The 24,914-nt window shown below is 39.7% G+C and overlaps 1 protein-coding gene across 2 annotated transcripts in view; it reads right to left on the reverse strand.

Annotated features, from left to right (window-relative positions):
* DYNC2H1 (dynein cytoplasmic 2 heavy chain 1) overlaps positions 1-24,914 on the reverse strand; it is a 301,460-nt gene that overhangs the window by 147,527 nt on the left and 129,019 nt on the right. For both annotated transcript variants that reach the window (XM_021696303.1, XM_021696302.1), the window contains 9 exons: positions 22,856-23,019; positions 21,117-21,236; positions 20,414-20,548; positions 18,727-18,870; positions 15,395-15,484; positions 8,343-8,408; positions 6,583-6,633; positions 5,768-5,845; positions 558-689 (listed from right to left, as the gene is read on the reverse strand). In XM_021696303.1, coding sequence (XP_021551978.1) covers positions 558-689; positions 5,768-5,845; positions 6,583-6,633; positions 8,343-8,408; positions 15,395-15,484; positions 18,727-18,870; positions 20,414-20,548; positions 21,117-21,236; positions 22,856-23,019 — 980 coding nt within the window. The remainder of the gene's footprint in view (positions 1-557; positions 690-5,767; positions 5,846-6,582; positions 6,634-8,342; positions 8,409-15,394; positions 15,485-18,726; positions 18,871-20,413; positions 20,549-21,116; positions 21,237-22,855; positions 23,020-24,914) is intronic.

Here is a 24,914-nt window from a genome sequence, read left to right on the forward strand (position 1 = left end):
ACACAGAGCGTCACACAGGCCGTCACACAGAGCGTCACACAGAGCGTCACACACGCCGTCACACAGAGAGTCTCACAGGCCGTCACACACACCGTCACACAGAGCGTCTCACAGGCCGTCACACAGAGCGTCTCACAGAGCGTCTCACAGGCCGTCACACAGACCGTCACACAGCATCTCACAGGCTGTCACGCAGCTGCGCACGAGGACTTGTGTGTTCGTGAGGACCGCACGAAAGCCCGTGGACCTGACCACACGCGGGAGGGCAGCACTCCCCGAGGACGGAAGCCCGCGGCCAGGGCAAGACATCCACACGGAGGGTCCGGACCCCGCCCCAGGGTGCCCAGTGCGGGGCGCGCGTGAGCCAGGCGGCTCCACAGGGCTCTGTGTCCAGGCCGACTCCCTGGGGGGCAGGGGCGGGGGCAGAGGGCAGGCGGAGGGTGACCCCGAGCAGCAGCTCCGCCTGGATTGCGGGGCACACGCCCAAAGCCGTCCCCACAGTAACGCGCTGAAGGACGGACGGACGTCAGACGTTTTTAGGCACTTCGGTAACTCACCTGCTGAAAGGAGGACACTTTCTTCGCCAGAGCAGATGGAAACTCTTGCTCACACACTGAATTGTGGTAGTAGGTCCGCCACAGAGCCGCGTCGTCCAAGCACAGGGTCTGATAGAGACTGGGCAGCGCCATCTGCAACACAGCGAGACGAGGCGCGGAGCACGACTAGCAGACGCCGCGGGTGCGCGCACGGGGTGCGTGTGCGTGCGTGGGGGTGTGGGTGCATGGGGTGCGCGCGCGCGGCGTGTGCACGTGTGTGGGGTGCGTGCGTAGGGTGCGCGCGCGCGGCTGCGAATCAACGGAGGCGGTTACGGAGGGACGTCTCCCCGCCGTCCTGCCTACGTCAAAAGTGTGGTCGACCTGCCCAACCCAGAATTAGATAAAATCAAACACTTCCAGTCGGTGTTTGGAAGTGAGCGCGTCCGGTCTGTGTGTGCACAGGCTGCCCAACGGCCCGCTGGTGGCCGCGCACAACAAGCGCCGCCGCCCGCGCCACGGCGAGTTATACATCACGCCCGGCCTCCCAGCGCGTCCAGTCTTTGCGGGAGCGCTGTCCGCCCCCCGCACTCCGCGGCGTCGCACTCGCAAGCACGTTGCTTCCTTCGCCCGCAGCCTTCTGACCCTCTGCTTCCCGGGCTCCAGCCGCGCTCCCGCCTCAGTCCCCGGAGCGCGCGCCACCGTCCCTCGGGGCTCTCCCCGCAGTCCTCTCCTGCGCACCGCACCGAGGACCCGCTCTCCCCAACTCCGTTCTTCATCTTGCTCAGCCTCACCGAGGTACCACCGACAAATTCGTACGTACTTAACAAGTGCCTCGATAAGCATTTATACTGTGAAACAGTTACCCTCATGAAATAAATCCACATTAACTCACAAGTGACCATTTTTTTTTTGTAGCGAGAACACTCAGAATCTACTCTCTCAGTAAATTGAAAGTATAGTAAGCAGTATTGTTAACACAGAGCCACCGGGTTACACTAGGTTCTCCAGAACTCACCTTATTGTCAAACATTTGTACCCAGTGTCCAACTTCTCCCCATTTCACACCACCCTCAGCTCCTGGCAACCTCCATCCCCCTGGCAGCTGTTTTGAGTTCTAATTTTTGTGGATGAGTAACATCCCATTATAGATGGATAGATCACATTCTCTTCATCCATCATCCACTGATGGCTGCTCTCAATTACAGTAATAAACATGCGAGTGTAGGTATCTCTTAGATACTGGTTTCATTTCCTTGGGATGTATGCCCGGAAGTGGGAAGTAGGGCTGCTGAAGCATACAGTACTTCTATTTTTAATTTTTTGAGGACCCTCCCTAGTGTTTTTCATAATGGCCGCACCAATTTGTATTTTCACCAATGCTGCACATTTTCCCTTTCCTCGTAAGCTCGCCAGCACTTGTTATCTCTGGTCTTTCCAATTACAGCCCTCCTAAGACTTGTGGACTGATACCTCACTGTGAGTTAATTTGCATTTCCCTAATGATTAATGACGTTGAGCACCTTTTTTGTGTATCTGTCGGCCATTTGTATGACTTCTTCAAAAAAATGTCTGTTCAGGTCCTTTGCCCATTAAAGAACAATTTTTTTAGTATAGTACACTTTTTTTGAGATGCGACGTCAGTCTCAGGTGCACAACACCGTGATTCAAATCTCTGAACTATGCTGTGCTCACGCAAGTGTAGCACCACCTGCCCCCACACAACTACTACTCAACACCCTGACCACACCCCTTGCTGTGCCTTTTACTCCCATGACTTACTCGCCCCACAGCCTCACCCATTTTGCCCATCCCCCCTTCCCTCCAGCAGCCTCTCCCCCAGACTTTTACCAACACCGGGCTACAACATCAGAAATGTCAACCTGTATAGATGGAGAACTTCTATTGAAAATAATAGTGAATTCGGGGCGCCTGGGTGGCTCAGTTGGTTAAGCGACTGCCTTCGGCTCAGGTCATGATCCTGGAGTCCCTGGATCGAGTCCCGCATCGGGCTCCCTGCTCAGCGAGGAGCCTGCTTCTCCCTCTGACCCTCCCCCCTCTCATGTACTCTCTCTCATTCTCCCTCTCTCAAATGAATAAATCAATCTTAAAAAAATAAAAATAAAAATAAATTAAAAAAAAAGAAAATAATGGTGAATTCGGAAGACCTGTATCTGGAGTACTAGAATGTCACATAATATAAACCCAAGTCAAATACTTAAGGATGCTTCATCCAAGTAGCTATATTCATTTCTAAATAACCCATTATATTGCCCAAATTTCATTATGTAACTTAACTAAAATGAAACATACAGCAGAAAATTAAGTACATTTCACGTTATTTTTCATAAGTGATATAAGCCTATTAGGATAACCCTTGATGGTAGTCTATTAAATTTAGTGGCAATTAGTGCATAAGGGCCTACTGCTACCGATTTATGCTACACATTGTATAACCAAGATGCTTTTGGCTAGAAATCTGAGGCAGTGAGGCGGCGTGCTGGTTTCACGTTAGACTCTGGTCAAATCCCCAGGGCTATACTCAGCGTGGCGCCAGCCGTATCACCCTCGAGTACCTGCTAGATTCTCTACAGGCAGGTGTGCTCAGCACAGTCTCTTCCTATCAGAAAACATCGACTTGTCACTCCACGGGCACTGTGCTGACTAGTTGTAGGCACTAAGTATATGACTAATGAGAAAAACGACGGACTGGTAACAGAGCAGAATCGACCGACTTGATTCAGCAGGTATTCGTGAACAGCCGACAGTCCAGAGTGGTGAACAGCTCCGACTCGACCACAAAGAGCCCCATTTCAAATCCCGACTCTACTTTCCAAGTGACCACGTCGCTCTGTGCCTGGTTTCCTCACCTGTCAGGTACCTCATCGGGCTGTAACAGTCGGTGAGGTGATCTCCTTTCAAATTCTGCATAATGCCGCGCACCCAGTAAGTCACCAGTAAGTGACCAGGAACCGCGAGCTGCCCCTGCGGCCTTTACTACGTGCCATGCGACAGCAGCTGCACCAGGCAGGGGAGGGATGACAGGGAACAGACAGACGGACACATTCTGACAGAAGTCTGTCTGTCTTGTCTTTGGCTCCCCACAGAAGCACCCAGGAGGCCTGAGTCCAGAACGCAGACAGAACTGTTGGCAGCTGAACTTCGGAACCACGCTTCTGCCCCGCAGCCTGCCCTCGGCACCCACCTCACACTTGGGAATGGGGAGTCGGGGGAGACAGAGAGAAGGAAAACACTGTAGTTGGAAAATCGAGATACTGAGGGCTTGGACTTTGGTGTCAGAAGGCCTGAACCGAAATCACAGCTCCCAAACCTCCCACCTGTTTGATCCTGGCTCAATTATTTAGCCTCGCTCCACCTCCTGTTCCTCTTTTCTAAAACAGGCATAATTACGGCCTCATCAAGTTATTGTGATGATAAAGTTAGATAATACATGTGAAGTATTTAGGATGATTGCTTGGCACATAATAGGTCTTCAAAAACTGTGTTAAATTAAGAAGAAACCTTAGGCTCATTCATTTAACTCACTACTACTGACTTTCATTTCTCATCTGTAGAAAGAGAATTTAATAATACCTGTCTCTTAGGGTTGGTATGATAACTAAATAAGATAATTCACATAGAATCACTAAATTTTATGCCTGAAACTAATATTGCACTATATGTTAACTAACTGTAATTTAAATAAAAACAAAAAAATATAAATGAGATAATCCACTTAAAAATGTTTTATAAACTGATAGTAAAACATCAATGTGTATTATAAACCTTCTTTGAATAGGAAAGCTGTCTTCCCTAAATATTTTGCATTTCTTTACTTAAATAGAAATGAGTATGTGAAAAAAAAAGCATCATTACAATTTTTAGGTTACAAACGTAAGATTTTTCCCCAAGTGTGACTGGAGATCAGCTGTTCAAACAATAATTATTACTTTTCCCATTAGGAGTTTATGAGCCAGGTCTTATAACTGTGTCAAAAGTGTTTCACTAGGTGACAAACTCCTAGAAAGAAGGAACAAAGACTTTTATACATCTGTGCTCTCCACTGTCAACCAGCATATTATAAATACTTAATAAATACCTTAACTCAATAGAATATATGAACAATGCAAAACTTACATCACCTATTTTGTCATTAGCTTGTCCACTCATAATCTTAATTTGTGCAACCAAAAAAAGTACCTAACAGAAAACTAACTATGCATCTGGAGTACAGGGGGCACTTACTGAATAATCAAAGGAATGTACGAGTCAGGTTTTGCACTGGGTGTCAGGACATCAAGTTTGACAAGGCACGGATCCTCATCTCAGTGCACTTACAACCTGGGAGAAGAGGCAGACACACTGCATCGCTCTGACTCAGTATGACAGGTGCTATGATGTAGGGATGTTCAAGATGTATGCCAACAGAAGAGACAGAATGAAGAAGGTAGGTCTTCAAATGTGAAATCGATGTTTGACAGGTAAACACAGCCCCAGGGCATTCCAGGTAGAGGGAGTAGCAACGCGAACTGTAAGTGCAAGAAACAGTGAGGGGTGGACTGGAGATAAAATGGAAGAGGTGGGCAAGGAGCAGGTCATGGGCCGTCTTATCTTTCATGCAAATGTCGAGGGACTTTATCCTGTGAGTGACAGAAGCCATCGGAAGGTTTTAATAGAGTGCAAACTGAATTATAAGTCAACTTTAAAACATAGAGGACACAGGGAAACAGAGAGGCCTGAGGTCAGGAGCAGAGGCTCTGCAGCAAAGCCCAGGTGAATGATGAGAGTCAAAACTCGGGGAGGGATCGCAAGGATGGAGAGGGGCTGCGGGTGAGGGATATTTCAAAGATGAATAAAAGCAAGAGAAACAGTTTGAATTTGAAACTCCTAGCATCATACTGCATCTCATTACCAATCCTGAATTATTCGATAAAGAAGGCCTCCACGTTCCATATTAGATCTTTTGTTTACTTATCCTTCTATTCCCTGTGGGTGTGCAGCACAGAATACTGTGCAATGGAGACCAAATATGTATGTGCTGAATGAAAGATTTAACTAAGGCTTAAAGGACTAATCAGAATAGAATAATTCTCTGATATCCTTTTACCCAGGGATTTGATGGCATATACACAGAAATATCAACACTGAGTATTAATAGGAAGCACGTAAAAAAAAATAAACAGATAAATAGAGAAGAAGTTTAAGTACTCCCCACGTAGAAAAGTCCTGAATACCTTCAGTGTCGCCACCGCCCAGCTTCGTTCCTGGTCTATCCAAGACGGGAGCTGATCCCGGATCCTCTGCTGAGAGTCCTTTATAAGAGCAATTATTCTCTTTGGTATATTTGGTAAAATTCAAACTTAGAAAAATCAACAAGTGACTGCTAGCTAATTTTACGAACACTGATTTGAAAACTCATTCTATGTATTATTACTTAATTTATTTTACTATTGTAAAATTCTATATAACAAGGTATAGACAACCATTTACACAAATGTTGCATTCGTTTTCATTGTGCATAATCTTTTATGAAACTTCAGAAAAAATGTAATAAAATAATAAAAAATTGCCATAAATTTTACATTATTTTTAATAATATCTTGCATTTCAGACATAATCTAGATTTTGCATTACAGTTTGGGTATGCTGCTTTGAAGAAAAAATATTATTCATTACATGTGCAAATAGAAAATTAGTAAAGAAAAAGATAAATTTGAATGAAGTTACCAAAAATTTTTTAAAAAATTTTAAACTTCAGTTTTGGGGAATTTTCCTAGTCATAACACAAAATTTTATTTTTCCAGGATTATAAAGTGTATTACTTTCTTAGTATCTAATTAGTATTATTCTCATAAGAATATATGTCTCTAAGGACAAAAAATATTTAGGTCCATTTTATAGTACAGTAATAGAGGCAAGGACCTATTCCTCTAGTTAAAGTATAATTTCAACAGTACTTTAAAATTCCTCTGAAGCAAATAGTACCTCATGAAGTCAAAGCCAGAACTATTTTCCCTAAGAGTGAAAGAATTTTATTATTTTTACTTACAGATCTCCGCAACATGTCTCCAACAACCACACCTGTAAACGTATCCCATTCCTGTTGAATAAAAATATGAGTAAAACAAAAAATATAAAAATACTAACCAGTTAACAGAATTTTCTCAATTTCCCTAAAAGATAGCTTACAGTGCAGCTTTCTAAGGACATGGAAAAAAAACTCATGTCACATCTTCCCACTTCTGGTACAACATTAACATCAAGAATGAGTTCATGTACAACATAACACATTCCTATGCAAAGTATGAGAAATCATTTTACTAAAGCAAAAGATGTAACTACAATTTCTCTCCCTATAATGTTTCAACATCGAAAAATTTACATGTCATGTTCAGTCAGCATTTGTCTTAATTTGCCCCATTACATGCCATTTTTCACTAATAAATAAGCGATAAAGTGCACCAAAAATTTAAAAATTGTGTATGCTGGGAAAAAATAGAAAAAAGTACTTCCATTAACTTGTCTTTTCCAACAGATTAGAAGACTGCCATTATTCTTTTTTTAAATTAATCCACGGAATCATGACTGACCCAGGGTTACAGAATCTAGTGCTCCAAGAAAATCTGTCTTTACCCTGAACTCACCCAAGATAATAACGGGCACTATCATATTCTTTGTTACATATTGTTCAGCAAATAAAGAAAAAACATACAAAATTTGAGAGCAATATAGAAAAAAAACAAAATTACTTCCTGCTTCCACCCAGCATGACCACTTACTGAAACTATACAGTCACAAGAGACTAGAAATGATTACTATTACTAGGTGGGACTCAGAGAAAACTGTTCTCCTTTCCCAATAATTACATATACTCCAACAGGGAACACTAGGGAATATTAAATCTTACACAGTGTGGAACGTACTGATCATGGTGAAAAACATGATACAGGAGGGGGGAAAGGCATCAAAGCTAATGGTGGAAATAAAAGGAGTCAAATTAACAAATTTAGGAGAAACAATACAAGTCAGCCAGCGCATGTGGAATTAGAAACAAAGAGAGAAAATAGGCATGTGGAAAGGTCTGCGTTCTTTTAAGTATACAAATAAGGAGAACCCAGGACACGAAATTTGACCACGTAGAGGTGAAGGTCAAAGCTCACTGTCCATATACTATTCCCTTCCACCCTGCTACTCTACTCACTTGATGATAATGGCATCAAAACCAGAAAATCACTTACAAATAATTTGTTTTTAAATGTTAGAATCACACCAGAGATGGATTAGTTAGCTCTAACTTGAAGGAGGTTTTTTTCAAGTTGGAAGAGGATGATCGGGCAGACCAGAAATAAAGTTACAGACAAAGAAGATAAATTATACATAAAAAAGACTAACATAAGGCTTCGGGCCCCAGGAAGCCTCTGAGAACTGCCCACCCTCTTGCTTCACATGCTGACTCAGAGCAAGTCAGTGAAGGGAATAAACGAGGCCGCTATACACCCATGTTGCTCCACTTTGTACGTGTGTTAGCTCCACTGCCCGTACGAGCAAGACAAGCAGGGCACGGGGGTCTAGAAAGGTCCAGAAGCACTGTGGTAAGCCACGCTGCCTCACCATACCTCTGAATAAATACTTGGCTCACCCAGAGGGGAGAAGCAGAAATCAGCATCTTACACTAAATTCTAACTTAGTAAAAAATTAACAGGTTGATAGATAATTTCCAGTCTAAAGTTATTTCTAATCCAACCATAAATCTGCCCATTACCAAACTTCTATGTAACTCTAACATTTTCCTCCTTTATTCCCACTTACATTTTCTTGAAAAAGTTCAGGATGCATGCCTCGAACAAAATGCAAAGCGAACATCAACTGATCAGCCTAAAAAGAATAACAAATGTTATCTTGCTGTTTCTAAATTTGTGTTTTTGGAAAAGCATAGTCCTGAAATTTCAGTTCACAAAATCTGTGTTCTATCTTTAAATTATCTACTTTTAGCAATATAAGAAATGACTATTCAGGTGGCACCTAAACAGAACACTTCTGAGTGGCAGGCGGGAAGGATAGAGAAAGTACCCAAAGTTTTAGAGAAAATGCTACAGATTAGTCATCGTATACAACCCATTAAAAAAATGTGTTTATTTAACTAGCTGAAATCCAATTTTGAGGTCTGAATCAGTCATTACCAAGAAGATCAACCTCCTGCATTAGTTTTCTTCAATTTGTCACTGTGTATGCTTACATGATCCAGAACATTCTATATGCCCCTAAATCAAGACATTTCATTTCTAGAAAGTTATGCAAAGGGATGAGGAATGTATTCATAGATAAGAAATGAGGATATTTAATGCAAGATTTTTTTATTATGGAGGAAAAACTGAAACAACCTAAATGTTCAAAAGTTTATCATAAATAATATTCAAATGAAAATATATAGCATAGCCCATACAATGGAAGGAGAGGCAATATGTTTACATAAACATATACGGATATATATCTGCAGAAAAAAATTGGAAAATTGGTATCAATTTTTATCAGTGATTTATTTTTACAACTATGGGTTATTTTTGGCTTCTTCCTTTTTTCTTAAGTGTATTTTGTAAATTTTCTAAAATAAGCTTATCTCATTTCTGTTACAAAATACAGTAAATGCTTATTAACAACACCAACAAGCCTATCTACTCAAGCACCATCTTTTCCCACCAGTTTATAATTTAAGCATTTTATATAGCTTCTCCCATACTATAAATAACACTTTATATCTAATACATGCTTATGATTATAAATCTACACATAGACTAACTGTAAGGGCTGTGAAGATTACCAGCAGGTAACCTCCTTGCCTGCAAGAAAATCACCCCTCTGTCAGAAAGATTCAGTGTCTTAAGTAATACAATACAGAAGAATAACTGACTTCATGAAAGTGTATGTTGTGTATGTATACACAGCAAGTACTCAACAAATGCCTATTAAGTGAGTAAATAAAAACCATGTGTTTACAACCGTAACATAGTCAAGGACTTAAAAAAAAATTCTCAAAATAGAAAAATTTTAAGCAGATGGCCATCACTCAGTGTGGAAAGAAAGGTACAACCAACCACCATGTATAGGAAATAAGTCCCATGTGACTTGAAACTATAAAAATGAAGACATGCTATCTGGGGGCTGTGCAGCATTCTTAGGTGTCAGAAAGTACAAATTCAGGTTTGGGGTTGAACGGTGACTGGCTGGGTAAGCCTCTAAGATGTTTATTTTACACATTAATGGATATTTAAAATGCATCCCTCCTCTAAGGTAAAGAAAGAAGGATTAAGGTATACACACAAAGTCACACGCAGTATTACTACATTTATCTTAGCCATTTCTTCCTTTGACCTGAGGGAAAATAACGCAGTCTCCAGGGTTAATGAAGAAAAGGCCAGGCCCTGCCACTACGATTCTCAGATTAGCCGCTGTGGTCAGTGAGCTAACTTCATTATCACTGAGGCAAAGCTCCAAAACGTCAGCAGAAAGTAAGCCACATAATATACAGTCAAAAAGTGGATAATGGTGGCCCCCCCTTCTCTCTGTGCTCGGTCCCAGAACACATCGTGGCCTTAGGGATCAGCATATAATCACACAGAGCCAACTCTATGATATCCTCCACAGATAATGGCCTACATACCCCATGACCTAAACCAGGCTCCCTGGGATCTCTGTCGATGGCTTTCCCAACCAAAGATGGCCAAAGAAGCTGTTGCTGGCAGCTAAAGTATATGACAATATAATATGACGGTATATATATATATATATACACACACTGTATATATATATATATATATATATATATATATATATATAAAATGACAGTATAATAAAGAACAATTATGACTCAGAAATACTCCTAAAAATACAATTTACTGAGAGACAAGAGAACACATAATTTCCAAATAAACTGGAGCCAAGTTAAGGATGAATAAACCAAGCTTACAGATTTTCTGCATACTTACTTCAAACAATAACAACAATAAAAAACCTGTCAATATCCAGTTGAGAAAATATTTTGTACCTCTAATGTCCTTGGATCTACACTGCTCATCAGATCAGAAAATTTAGGTGTTTCAGTTCAATGTCAATTTATCTCATTACACTTGGGTTCTGTTACAAAATTCTTTACTATCAAGGGGATATATAATAAGCAGAATCTCAACTGATCATCGACAAAATGAGCTGAATGAAGGAAAATCCTAAGAGACGCCTGCACAGTATAAATCAGTAGCATCGATTCATATGAGATACGGGAATCCTAAAGTCCACTTCTTGGCTGGGATACAGTTCACATTTCCAGATGCGACGATTTTGTTTCCCCCACACCCTATCAGCCTGAGTCTCCGGCATCAAGCAGAGTGGGTTTAAATTCCAGTTCCAACATCCTCTACATCTGAAAAACCTACAGAAAGGTGCTAGCTCCAGATCTTGATTTCCTCCTTTCTAGAATGGTATTGTTGTAGGAATTAAATAACAATGTATGTAAGATACTTGTACAGTGCCTGGAACATTTTAATGTGACAGATAATAACTACCCACTTTATAGTAACCTGATGTACTACATAATACTGTATTGAAGAGGAAATTTATCTTAAAAAATTCTATAAACCTCATGATTCTCAGAGATTAAGAAGCAGTAGAAAGAATAATAAATCTATTTCTTTTATTGGTACTCTACACTATTCATCGCTTTCAAACACATTCAAGGAAAAGTATAAAACAGATGTTACCACATGAAGCCTTGCTCTAATCTAAAGAATACCGAGATAGCATAGAACTTGAGTACTCACATTTGTGCTTGAAGTTAAGTCCCACATTTTAATGAACAATTCTACACAATCCAACTCTACTTATAGAAAATCTAAAGGGTTAGATGCTAGGTTTCAAAATTTTCTAAGCAGAAGAGATGATCTAAATTATCAGGATTCATTTTAATAGCAACAAGTTATAAAATTTATAAACATCCAATCAGAGAAATTCCACTTCTCTGTTAAAACAAAACACATTTTGACAGAAAAAAATACCAGAATCCAAATTAAATGACTTGTCAGATAAACACAATCATGAGACGCTATCATTTTATTTTTAAAATGTATGACTGATTCATCCGTATTTTACTCAACCAGCAAATTCATTCGAAGAGGGAGGTGAGGTGAGCGACCCACCCCCCCACCAGGCAGTCCTCCTGCCCCAGAGCCGAGCTCTCTTGGGGAATCCTCCCACAAGGAAGGGCAAACACAAGAGTAGATGCTCCAACCCTTTTCTGTACTCTCATCCAATACATGTGGAAATTGTTTAAGCTTCCAATAGCAACTTCCACTATTTTGTATCTGTTCCAAATGGTACACTGGGATGAAGAATGATACGGAGAAGCACTAATTTGTACACAGTTCCATCATAATCCTAAGTTTTGGGGAACTAAATATGCTACTTATCCTATAACTGTCCAAAATACTTAGTTTACTGAAATAAACACTTTTGATTTCTTGGAAAGAAAGAACGGCACACCCAATAACCTCAAGTGAAACTGCTCACCAGCTTTCTCCATTGGGTTTATAAAGTTTATTAAAAGTCTAAATTTTCTGCTACAAAACAAGTCAATCATTCTTTGTTGCAGGTCAAGCTGCCTTCCCTTGGGTGTGAGGTGAATACTAATCGCAGCCTCTCTCGCTGTCACCAACACGACAGCAACATCAGCAAGACTGGCAGGCACTTTAATGTGAAGCTGGTTGCTGAAGCTCCAAACACCTCTCACTAAAATATGAATCAGTTCCATCCCAAGTCAGATATAATGCTAAATCTTGAGAAATGTACCTCATTGCTTCACAATTAATGTGCTTTCTGAATTATTATTCAACACTGAAATTCCGTGGAATGCTGAATTCACAATGAACAAATTTAATACTACTGATAGAGAAATATGAATATTAGAAACCACATATTCCATCACCGATTAAAATATGTCTTAAGAATTATACATGATAGCTTTTTAAAAGTAAGTGTAATTGTTCACAACAGGAAAGTATTTCTCAAGACGGGCAATAAAAAATTCCACTTGGGCACTACACTGTCAGGATGTTCAACCTTCCAAGCTCTCCCCTCGTGCAATCAAACGCTGGCTGGAGCCTCACTTCAATGTATTTTTACAAGAAGTGACCCTCACTAAACTGCACTGATACATTAAATCGTCTTGATGCTGAACATATAGCTTTCCCTAATTACATTACAAAATGTACGACATAAGGATTTAAATCTCACCAGTAAATATACTGTATTGCTAAAAATAAAGTAAGAATATATAAGCAGAGGCACAGATATATGGGTCAAAAACAAGAAATTCCTAATAAACTACTAACCTTTGGAACGAATATGAAAGTTTATATTATCTTTCCACTTAAACATTTTTCAAGAATAATACTTATTTATAACACATCTACTTTCATAAGGATTTTGGTGGCACCTTAAAATAAGTGCAGGTCTGTGATATTTTCACAAATCACAGCCTATTTTAGTGCACAGGCCTTGAAAGGAAAGTAAAAAAGCATTAAATATATTATTAGGAGAGTGATCGAAATGAAACCTTGCAGCTCTAACATATTCACTAGAAAAACAAGAAAGATTAAAGCTACATTCAAAAACTAATTATAAAAATTCATAACATAGCAATCAAAAAATAAATCCAATAAAGCAATTAAAAATAAAAAATAAAATATAAAAACAATTACAATAAAGTAGACTTGTTCTGTAATGTAAAGCGTATTCTTTAAAATATCAAGGAAATCAACAAACATAGCAAATAAGGGAGGAAGGTAAAAATAAAGTTTTAATAAAAATGCAGAGGAGATAAAAAAATATTTGTAAACCATAACTTGATTAAAAATAGAAAGACTAATAATATATCCAGGGTTGACAAGGATACAAGGAAGGAGATACCTTAATTACTCTGTGGGTAAAATTATTAACTGATAAAAAACTTCTAGAAGGCAATTTGATAATATTCAACAAAATTTGAAAGGTATCTTTTCTTGGACCAGCAATTATACTTCCATGAAGAAATCTAATGAATAGAAATACCTACATATGTACATAAAGATAAATTTACAGAATTTCACTGTGTTCACTCATAATAGCAAAAAATATATATAAATAATATCCACCAACAGAGTAGTAGATAAAACAACATATGACCATATTACGGAATACCACACAATCACTAAAAATAATGAGGTTAACACAGTTCTACTTTTGGAAAGATCTTCAGGACCTGTCACAACAAAAGAAATGCAAGAGAACAAAATACATAATAAGGAAAAGAAAAAACATTATGTATTTGCACACATGCACATGAAGAGAAAGGAAATAGACAATAAAGAGCCAACTGAGCCTTGGACTGGTTTACTCTAATGGAGTGAAGCAGCGGAACGGGGAGAAATGACGAAAGGTTCTTCTATATAGTTTTTCTCTATATGTATATAGTCCCATAAAGTTTTTCTTTTAAAGATTTTATTTATTTATTTGACAGAGAGACAGAGAGCACAAGTAGGCAAAGCGGCAGGCAGAGGGAGAGGGAGAAGCAGACTCCCCTCTGAGCAGGGAGCCCGATGTGGGGCTCGATCCCAGAACCCTGAGATCACAGCCGCTTAACCGACTGAGCCACCCAGGCGCCGCCATATATAGTCCGATAAAGTCTGAAAGTCTTTCAGAAAATATTTTTAAGTTGTGTCTGTGTAATAAAAATGTTTAAGTACTATGTGCAATAATACATCATACAAATGTTAGAGATGCCATCCTCATATCTATCTAAGGTCGTAACGTTTTAGGGACAAAATGGGTTTTGAGATCATCTGCTTATAATTCCAGACATATATGTAAGTTAAAACTGGGGGCCAAATAGGTGATTTTTAGAGGGAAAGACCTCCAAAATATACAGATATACTGTCTATAGACCTATAAGGGTATCGCTAGAGTTCTCATTAAAGAAACATTCTGCAGAAATACCCAACTACAGGTCTGTGAGCTTCCAGTAATACCCCTTGTCTCAAGTAAAGATCGTCAACATTTTGACTCTACTCATAAGTTACTGTCCCTTTCTAAAGAATGTATTAACTCTATCTTTTCCAAAATTTTCTAAGAACTCTACATAACTGTACCATAATAACTCTATTTCTCTCATGCAGTTAATTGCCTTTACAAAGCTCTTCCTCAACCTATCCCCAAAGATTGGTAATTAAAAAAAAAAAAAAAAAAAATCCTGAGACAAAATCCTCTGTTTCTACAATATTCAAAAATTTCTAAAATACATTTCATTTTATATTCCTCGGAGGCCCTTGTAATATGAAGACGTCTGTGACAAATTTCATAACTCAGGCATTAGTTTACTGCCTAATGCCGGGAATGGAACCAGTTTCATCCCCTACCCAGGGGACACTGGCAATGTCAAGAGATAGTTTTTATTTTAACAAGTGTGTAGAGGAAGTGCTCCCAAACAGACCCCACAACAAATACTCATGTGGTGCAAACTGGGAACAGTGCTGAGGCAGGGACACCGAGTGCAGCTAGAAAATGACCCGTTCTCCTGGGATACTGGGTGTCCAGAGCCATGGCGGCTGACCTACAGCATGTCTGCCCTCCCTTCCTCACACGTCATTCTCCTCCGTCCCAACCATATCCCGCAAGGCCGTGAGACCTTCCACTTAGCAATGAACATCATTCTGGGAAAGTATCAGAAGTGCCAATTTCAACACCTTTCCAGTAGATAAAGGTTATACAACTTAACTGTAACACTGTATTAAATCAAAGTACAAGTAGTATTTTACACATGAAAAAACAGTATTTCTTACCTTAAATAGACAACGGCATATATATTCATAGACCATATGTTTTAATGAGCTGATAAGAGACTGGATTCTCTGTTCTGTATTTTCAGAATCCTGTAGATTACAATTTGAAAACTGAAAAACCATTAGGAAATTTATAAACATTTAAATGATACCCATAGTGTAATCACACTTATATACTGTTCCTCCAGACTCAAAGCTGATTCCGGAACAACTATCTTTGTCAACTCAAGGGACCAAACAAACAAGGGCATTAAATTTGTACACTAATATGATAAAAATACTTGATGTATTTTTCTTTAATGCACAGAGTTAAGGCTTTCAATGAATGAAGATTACAGTCAACTTCCAATAATACAACATGAACTGAATTTGATGATACCACTTTGATACCTAATGGCATTAAGAATACTCTATGAGTATGGGTTAAACCCATTTCATTCCTTGTATTACAATGATCAATCCAGCCTGAAAACAGGGTGACCAGAACCACACCCAATATAGAATTTTCTCATCCTCAATGTAAGAACCTAAACAACCTTAAACCATGCCTTCCATGTTAACTAAGGATGAACAATAAATTTGATGCTGATGCTGTTTAAGAAATCATAGCACCTTTAGTTTTTCATGTTTTGTATTTCTGTATCATACAGGACTGCCATGATTTGGAAAATATCACTAATGGCTACTTCCCCTGCTTACTGAAGAAGAGCTCGGTGTAGAAACGGGCAGAGGAGATTGTCAAGGCTGGTCTGTTCCCTAAGTGTGATAGGTTTACCTCTCACCTCAGGGAGCACTTGGGAGGATACCGGCCTTGAAAAGTTCAATCCTGGTGTACTATTTAGGCTAAATTTTGTTTCCTTATGATTAAAACTGACAATAAAAACCTCACAAGACAATTGTAACAGTTCAGAGAAATGCATCCAGGATAGGCAGGGCAATGTGGGACCAGCACAAAACCTCATGGGGTTGCGCTCAGATGTAGCAGACCTCGGTCTGGCCCTGGAAGTACCTGTCCTACCTGACAGCTCACATGCAAAACACCCTCTCCCTTTCACTACTCCTTCACGAAGACCACATGTGACACGGAACCCTGGATCCACTGAAAGACACTCTATCGTGCACCGCTGCAAGATCTAAGGGATCTCCAGCACACTGCAGAGCAAGTTTTGTACTCTACGTATTTGAAATTATATTGCTTTTAAAAATGAATTCAAGCACACGCACACACACAAACATGCACATGCACACACACACACACGTGCATACACGTGAACATGCAAACACGCACATACACATGCACACATACACACGCAGACACACGCACATACACATGCACAAACATGCACGTGTACACGCACAAACACGCACATACACACGCACGCACAAACATGCACATGCAAACACAAACATGCACACACACAAACATGCACATGTACACGCACAAACATGCACATGCACAAACATACACACACACAAACATGCACATGCAAACACAAACTCGCACAAACATACACACACACAAACATGCACATGCACAAACGTGCACATGCACAAACATACATGCACGCACACACACAAAGGTCAATGTTATTCAGTAGCCACACTACCGAAGACCGGAGGCTCCTGAGGAGACACTGAGATACACGCTTTTGTAAAGAGCACAGAATAACCAATGTTCTCACTGGGTTCAGGCAGAACTGCTAACCTGTTCATCGGTTCTCACACTCCTTCAGAGTCACTGACTTTTCACAGAAATATTTTTTGACGAAAGGACAAGAAAGAATTTAAAATGAACTTATAATTGTGTACTTTCTAAGTAATTTATGAGAAATTTTTCATGCAAAAATTATCGAAGATATATCTATAATCCATTGTTGGCGGAGCTACAGATGGACAAGGTGCTCTCGCCACCTCAGTTCCATATGCCAACAGCACGTTTCCAGAGGTAATGAGACGACATTTGTCTGAAAGCTTACACACGGGCACTTTGGCCCAGTCATCCAAGTCTGGGGATTTAACTGAGAAGAAAACTAGAGGAGCAACCCACTGAAAAAAGGAGAAACCATCAATAATGTCTGTCGCTGTCTTAATACATAAGCGCGTTCTGTGACATCCTTCTGTCAGGAGGTGAGGCCTCCTCCCCCACCCTCTCGACTGCTTCCGCCAAACAACAGACAGCACGAATGACACCGACCCCAGGTTGACTTATCACAGCTTCCGCCTCACGGACTGGAATACACGTGTGGCCCCCAAGATGTCCTATCAGAAATCCGCTACTCTGGGGCACCTGGGTGGCTCAGTCGTTAAGCGTCTGCCTTTGGCTCAGGTCATGATCCCAGGGTCCTGGGATCGAGCCCCACGTCGGGCTCTCTGCTCAGCGGGAAGCCTGCTTCTCCCTCTCCCACCCGCCCTGCTTGTGTTCCCTCTCTCGCTGTGTCTCTCTCTGTCAAATAAATAAAATCTTCAAAAAAAAAAAAAAAAAAAAGAGAAATCCGCTACTCTGTGTGCCAGGAAGCCCAGCACGGGGTCCTCCTCACCCAGCCCTCAGGCCCCAGGCCCCAGCCACCGCCCCCCTCCCCTCATGTCCCGACTGAGGTCCCAACACTGTGAAAGAGAGGTAAGCCATCTCTGCTCGGCCCTGACCCAATTCCCACAGAACCCATGAGCCGAAGAAAAACACTATCTGATCTGCCAAGTTAGGGGTACAGTGACATTCAGCACAGATAATCAGGAAAACGTCCACACAGCACGTGCTTACAGGGCTCGCACTGTACAGCGTCTCAATCTTCAAAAATACCATATGCAGGTTTCTACTTATGGCACGAAAGTTGTCTGCAATATATTAATACTTGACATAAAGCCAGCGTGCTACCTTCGGGTTAAGACCGTTTATATCCATTAAGACTCCCTTCCCTCTGTCAGCACACAAACTTGATTGCGCAGAGGGCACTCCTCTACCCCCTTAACTACAACACCCGGCATGCACCACGGCCCCAGACGGCACACAGGGACACGGAATCTTCAATGCTGTTTTCCCCCAAGGAATGAGATTATGTAGATAACTTCTTTATACCATTTTAATGATAATCTATTACTTATTAATTTGTGCTCAGAATTGAAATCATTTCCATTAAGAAGACTGTTGCACTGGGGTAGTTTGTTAAGAACATAAAATACAATTAAGGAGCTAGTTTCTTTAGATACACCTTAAAATTGTTGGATGTGGTCTTCTGAAATAGAATTCTGAAGTTTTCTCAGGAAATTCTTTCTCTAAGTACCTAGTCAAGGATCTCTGTTACTCAGCATCAGCTGTGGGGTAACGGAGAGCATACCTGTTTGTTTTGCAGAGCTCGCTGGAAAAGTCGGAGAAATGCAGCCAAACTAAAACGGTACATGTTATTAATTTTGGACAAGTCAGAGATAATGAAGTACATCTTGCTGCCATTCTCGGCCAGAGGAAGGTAGGCGTCCCGCTCCTGTGGATCAGAGGTTGGGTGGGAAAAACATCTTAGTGCTAGTGCTCGCCTGCCACCTACAGGCCGCTCCGCTCCCAGCGAGCCGCCCTTACCAGTCCTACATAACGTGCACCAAATACGACGACCAATCACAGAACTGTGTAACTAAAGGGAATGATACCATCTAGTTTCCTTATTCTTATAAAACTGAGGGCAATGTATTTAAAGAGTTCTCTAGCTCCCGGATGACAGAGGTAGAAGTGGTTCACGGGTGACCGTACGGAGGACCAAGAGCACTTGTATGACAGAGAAGGTAAGGAGAAAAGGTAGGCAATTATGATCTGAGAATGAACGATGCCATCTTGTATTTCAAGAGAGAAGCGGTTTAGGTGATGCCAGGGCCTGGCTCCACTAACCCCCTGCAGGAGAGGAGAGTCGCAACCCCGAGTCGGGAGTGTGCGGGGGGCTGGGGCCCACAGGAACGCTGACGGGAGCAGAGACTGGAACAGGTGTCTGCACCCAGGAAGAAAGCCCCCGGCACTGTTCGGCGTGCGCACAGGGACTTCCTCTGTGGCAGAAGGGAAGGGATCCTCGAAGTGAACGGCCTCAGGTTCCCAACAGGACTGTGAGGAGTCACTGTGATCTGAGCACCAGGATGACAAACGTGATGCTGGGAACGTTACAGGGCTGACTCAGTGACACTTGTGCAGAAGGAGAAGGCCAGGAATTTCGGCATCCCCGTGCTGTGAAACAGAAAACGAGAGGCGCAGCAAAACCATGCTAGAGAAACCGAGGGGGCTGGGTTAGAAGCGGGCTATCAATCTGTTCCTATTCTGCTTCAACAGAGCACTTTCCCAAGTAAAATAGTTATGATATGTAAGTGTACGATTTGGACAAGGGCTGAAAAATACTGAAAGGAAAACGTGACAGGGTCACCGAGACGACCTGGCAAAGAATGAAAGGACGTGGTCAGCGAGGGCCCAGGTCAGGCTGGAGCCTGGAAATGCACAGTAGCACTCATCTGTTTGGGCGTCTGTTTGCCTTCAAGCAAAGCTCAATCATTAGAATGTAGGAGAAGAAAAGATAGACTGTTTTGAACTTGGGTTAGAATTCTGCAAAAGGGATTATCGAAAGAAAGGCAAAAAGCATTTTAAGGGAAGAAAATTTTTTAACGGAAAAGACACCTTACAACTCTTACTTAATATACTAAACATGCCTTAATTTTAAAAAGCTCCAGGAATGGCACAGATGCTTTTAACAGTCAGTTCCAATACTCTCATTTTCAATTTCAGTATAAAACTGTCGCCCCAGAACTTGAGATCACGTTATTCCAGAAGTCAGCAGAGGCTGGCAGACCTTATTCTCGGCGCCCTGAGCCTCTCACCCCCTCTCTACAGCAGGATCGATCAGACCCACGGCTCTGGGGTTTCTGAAGAGCTCTCTTTTTTTTGTAATCGTCATTCCCCCAAAGTCCTGACTCTACACTGTCTAATCATATTAACATAAAAATTTAAGAAAACATGATATGGATCACCAAAAAGAAAAAAAAAAGGGAAATAATTACTTGGTCAAGGGAAATCTGGAGTTTGTAAGATTCTTTCAGTGACTCCTGAATAAGTGCACTGCTTGCTTTCGTCTGATTCAAAGATTCAATCAAATCCTTATTTTCCAAAATATTCCCTTGGGATGTGGCAAGTGTCTGCAGCAAAAATTAATAAAATAATGTGAACATTATCATACATGTTAAAATAACCAATTAAAAGAAGCCCATATTAACTATCATTAATTTGATGTTTATGAAAACTTGTATTATTTTAAAAGAATTTCAACATTTTATAGCTTATGAGAATAAGAGGGAATCATGATATACCGTATCATCAAAGCATTGCATATGTATTAATTTTATCAATCTAATAAAAATAAAAACTACTTAAAGTTACAGATTAAATCATAATTTTATGCTACATTTTAATGCTGCTTGAAATTCTAAGCATATAATAGATAACTAAATATTAGTGAAATAATACAGTATACAGTATTACTTAAAAATCACTTGTCTTAGACATTAATTACCATTCCTTCTTAAGATCTTGTATTCTAAGACATCTACTTTTTTCTCTTTGAATTTCGATTTTAAGACATATATTGACATGTCTTTGGCACAACCAAAACCATGTGGACGGTACTATTAAATTTTTAAAAACCTGCTAATTATATTCACTAAAAAAATGTAATATAAGAAAGCATCCTGAATAACTAAATTTTACCTCTAAAAGAGATTCCTCAAGCTTGGCTAACTGTATTTTCTTATCTTCTTCCTGTTGTAATAGTTTTGTTTTCTGCTCCTCTAAGTCAGGTTTCTCATGCTGAATAGTTAAAGCCAAAAGCTTAAAAAAATATTTTTTTAAGTCAAAGTTATTTTAGCGGTAAAGTTCAAACAAGACAAAACATAAACTTCCCACAAACAGGCCTTGTGCTTGACCAAATTTATTACGATTATGTACCTCATTTGATTCTTTCTAGTTAAACATGAGGCACTTCACAATTATGTCTGACAAAAAAAGAAGCAAAATAAACTGATCAATAAAGTATTAAATATTATAGGACATCTGTAAGAAATTGCATTACGTAACATATCAATATGTAACATTTTTCTAAAATTAGATAAAACATATGAAAACTAGTTTTTTTAGTGTCAAATATTCATATAAAGAAATAAAGAGATATATTACTTAAAATACTATAACATCACAGTCTCAACAAGATACCATTTCATCCCCATTAGGATGGCTACAATTAAAAACACAAATAACATGTGTTGGCAAGATGGGGAGAGAGTGGCATCCTTAGACGTTCTTGGCGGGAAAGTAAAGCACAGTCACTTCGGGAAAGTCTGTTCTTCAAAATGTTAAACAGAGTTACCATAAGACCCCGCAAGTCCACTAAAAAAACCCACTGAATTGTACACTTTAAATGGGTGAATTAATTGAATCTTAATAAAGCTATTTTTAAAATGCTATGTCAAATTCTTCATTTTGAAACTTTAAATTAGGGGATGACATTGGCAGGTCATAAAACATGTAAATGCGAATCTGCTGGACAAGCATCCTCACTGAGCACTTCTTACGGATCTGAACAGCCCCTTTCGCGAGGGGATGGACAGGTTCTAGAGAGAATGAGCAATTCTGTCAATTAATTCTGCCATGCTTTGAGTAATCCCTTCACAGTTTTATTCATAAGACGTATCATCAAGTAAGTCAAAAGATATTATCCATAAAAATACATGCTGCGAGCTGTATGTTATTATAAGAAAAAATAAAGGAAATTCTTAAAAATTATAATTAAGTAAAAATTGTAACAAATATACATACTATCATATGAAATCAAAACAGGAAGAGTCTACAATTGTTAGGTGAGTAAAAAATGGAATGACTCAGTCAACAGGCATGATAGCCTTGAAAGGAAAATGAGTAAGGAACTACATTAAGTAAAAGCCTAGATATAAAAACTCATTTTGAGAGTCAAATAATGATCTAAATTACAGAAAGTCATACACAGATAGAAAAATTCAAAGACACATATGTTCTAGTGGGGAAAAAAAAGGTCAGATGGGGAATCCAACACCCGCCCTCAACCAGCCAAACAGGTCTTTTTGACAAAATGCAATTCTCACATTTCAGCTTCAGTTTTTCACAATTAGAAAACGTGGCTGATCTCAATCTGTGAGCCTTCTCTCTCTCAAACTCTACCACACGTGACAGAAGTCGACCCTAAAATTAACGTAATGGTGGGAGAAGCAGGGATTCGATGTTAACAAGTGCCCAAGTCTAGCACAAATGATAACGTAAACCCGAAAGCTTGACTCCAACTCACAAATGTAGCTTCAAGATGGTTTCAAAGTTTAAATACTAACCACTTCCACAAAGTTGATTCCAACTCAGAGTACCTCCTGAGTACCCAAAGCTCCAGGAGATTTCTGAGGTCACTTCTTGTTGCCCATACATACCTGTCCTCGCAACCCACTTCCTGTTGTAGTGAAGTTCACCTCCGCAATGATGGAGGCTGCATCTGGCGGGATGAAGGGATTCGGGTTTCTTGTTGACAAGAAAAGGCGGAATTCTTCATTGTAGTCAATAATTTTGTCACCTATTTGTACCACAGAACGCGGTCCTATTTGTTTAAAACGACACAATTAGTTGGCTTCAATATTCTGTCTTTTGCTTCATGACATTAAAAAATACAATTATATTTCCTAGTATTTCTAAATAGTTGGTAGCATAGGCTTTTCAGTAGAGTACAGAAGAGCAACAGTTAGCGAGCAAGAGACTATTAACCAGAATGCCCTATTAATCAGCACAGATACAAACAGGGCTAAACACTAGTCACTAATTTGATCCCGGGACACTGAAGTATCAATCAAAGAAATATATACGTATATTACATTTCATTCCAAATTTTTCTGAAATGACTGATGACAGATGACACAAAAAATAACTCAATTATATACTATTCTCTACAGAATTCATTAGTTAAAAAGTGTTCACTGGGGGGGGCCTTGGTAGCTCAGTCAGTTAAGTGTGTGACTTCAGCTCAGGTCATGATCCTGGGGTCCTGGGATTGAGCCCCACATGGGGCTCCCTGCTCAGTGGGGAGTCTGCTTGAGATTTTCTCTCCTTCTCCCTCCATCCCTGCTGCTGCTCATGCTGTCTCTCTCTCACTCTCTCTAAAATACATAAATCTTTATTCAAAAAGTGTTCATTTTACTAGTTTTTAAGACGTACTACTTAAAGACAGAACGAGCTGGTAAAAACCTAATATTATCAATAATATGAGTAACTGCAAAGATGCCCATTATTAACTTCAAAAGGATTTATTCAGACTGCCTTATACAAGTGATCTGAGATGAAAAATTAAACTAAGAAAAAACAAAGTTCTGCCTCATAAAGGAGTATATTCCAAAATTTAAAAAAACAGTGATATACAACACATACAGAGAAATAAATCAGCAATTATACCCACAACTTACCATTTAAAACTGACACAAACAATTTATTTTTAAAGTACAAAATACACACTTTCAAATATTATTTTCAAAGACTAAGAAAAGTATCATAAGGAATTTTTGAGAACTCCAGGATAGATTTTTAAATTTTACTTAAAAACTTTTTTAAGTTAATATGAAAATAATTCAATAAGCACTTTATGAAAAAGGATATATAAATGTCCAAAAAGGAATCTTTTGTAGCAAAACTACAATCACCATTATAAAAACACAAATTTAAAAGCCCAGTGAAATACTTCTACATCAGCTGGAATGTTTCAGGAAAACTTAAGCAGGATAAACGCAAAGAAAGCCAATCCTAAGGACATCATAATCAAACCACTGAAAAACCAGTGACAAAGAAAAGTTTTAAAGCATCCAGAGAAAAATGACACATCACTTACTAAAGAGCAACAATAAAACCAGCAGGTGATTTCTCAACAGGAATGACATAAGCTAGAGGATGAAGGAATAAAAACTTTAAAGTGCTAAAGAAAATAAATACCAACCCAGAATTCCATGTCAGGCAGAAAAACAAATATCCTTCAAAAATACAAGAACAAGAAGTTTGTTTCCAGTGGGCCTTCACTAAATGAAATAGAAAAGGAAATGCTTCAGACAGAAGAAAAGTAATGTGGACGGGGATGAAGAGCACACTCACCATGCTGAGCACTGAGTCGGGTACAAAAGTGCTCACTCACAGCATCACACACTTGACACTAACAGAACCCTGCCTGTGAACTAAACAAGAATTAAAATTTAAAAAAAAAGAAAAATAACCTAGATGTAAATGAGGAGATGATGGAAATGATGGGAGAATGTGAGAACCATAGGAAGGAACAATCTGTGTAAATACAGATTTTAAAAGCAGTCATTATAACATCATGTCACCATGACAACATATCACAACAATAATGCAAAGGCAGGCAGGGGTCTACGGAGTAAAGTGCACTGGAGAAGTGGCAAAGTATTTATTTGTAGTAAAATAAGAAGTCAAAGATATATACTGTTATATGTAGGGTGA

Source organism: Neomonachus schauinslandi, chromosome 11, assembly GCF_002201575.2.
Source record: "Neomonachus schauinslandi chromosome 11, ASM220157v2, whole genome shotgun sequence".
NCBI classification, from domain to species: Eukaryota; Metazoa; Chordata; class Mammalia; order Carnivora; family Phocidae; genus Neomonachus; species Neomonachus schauinslandi.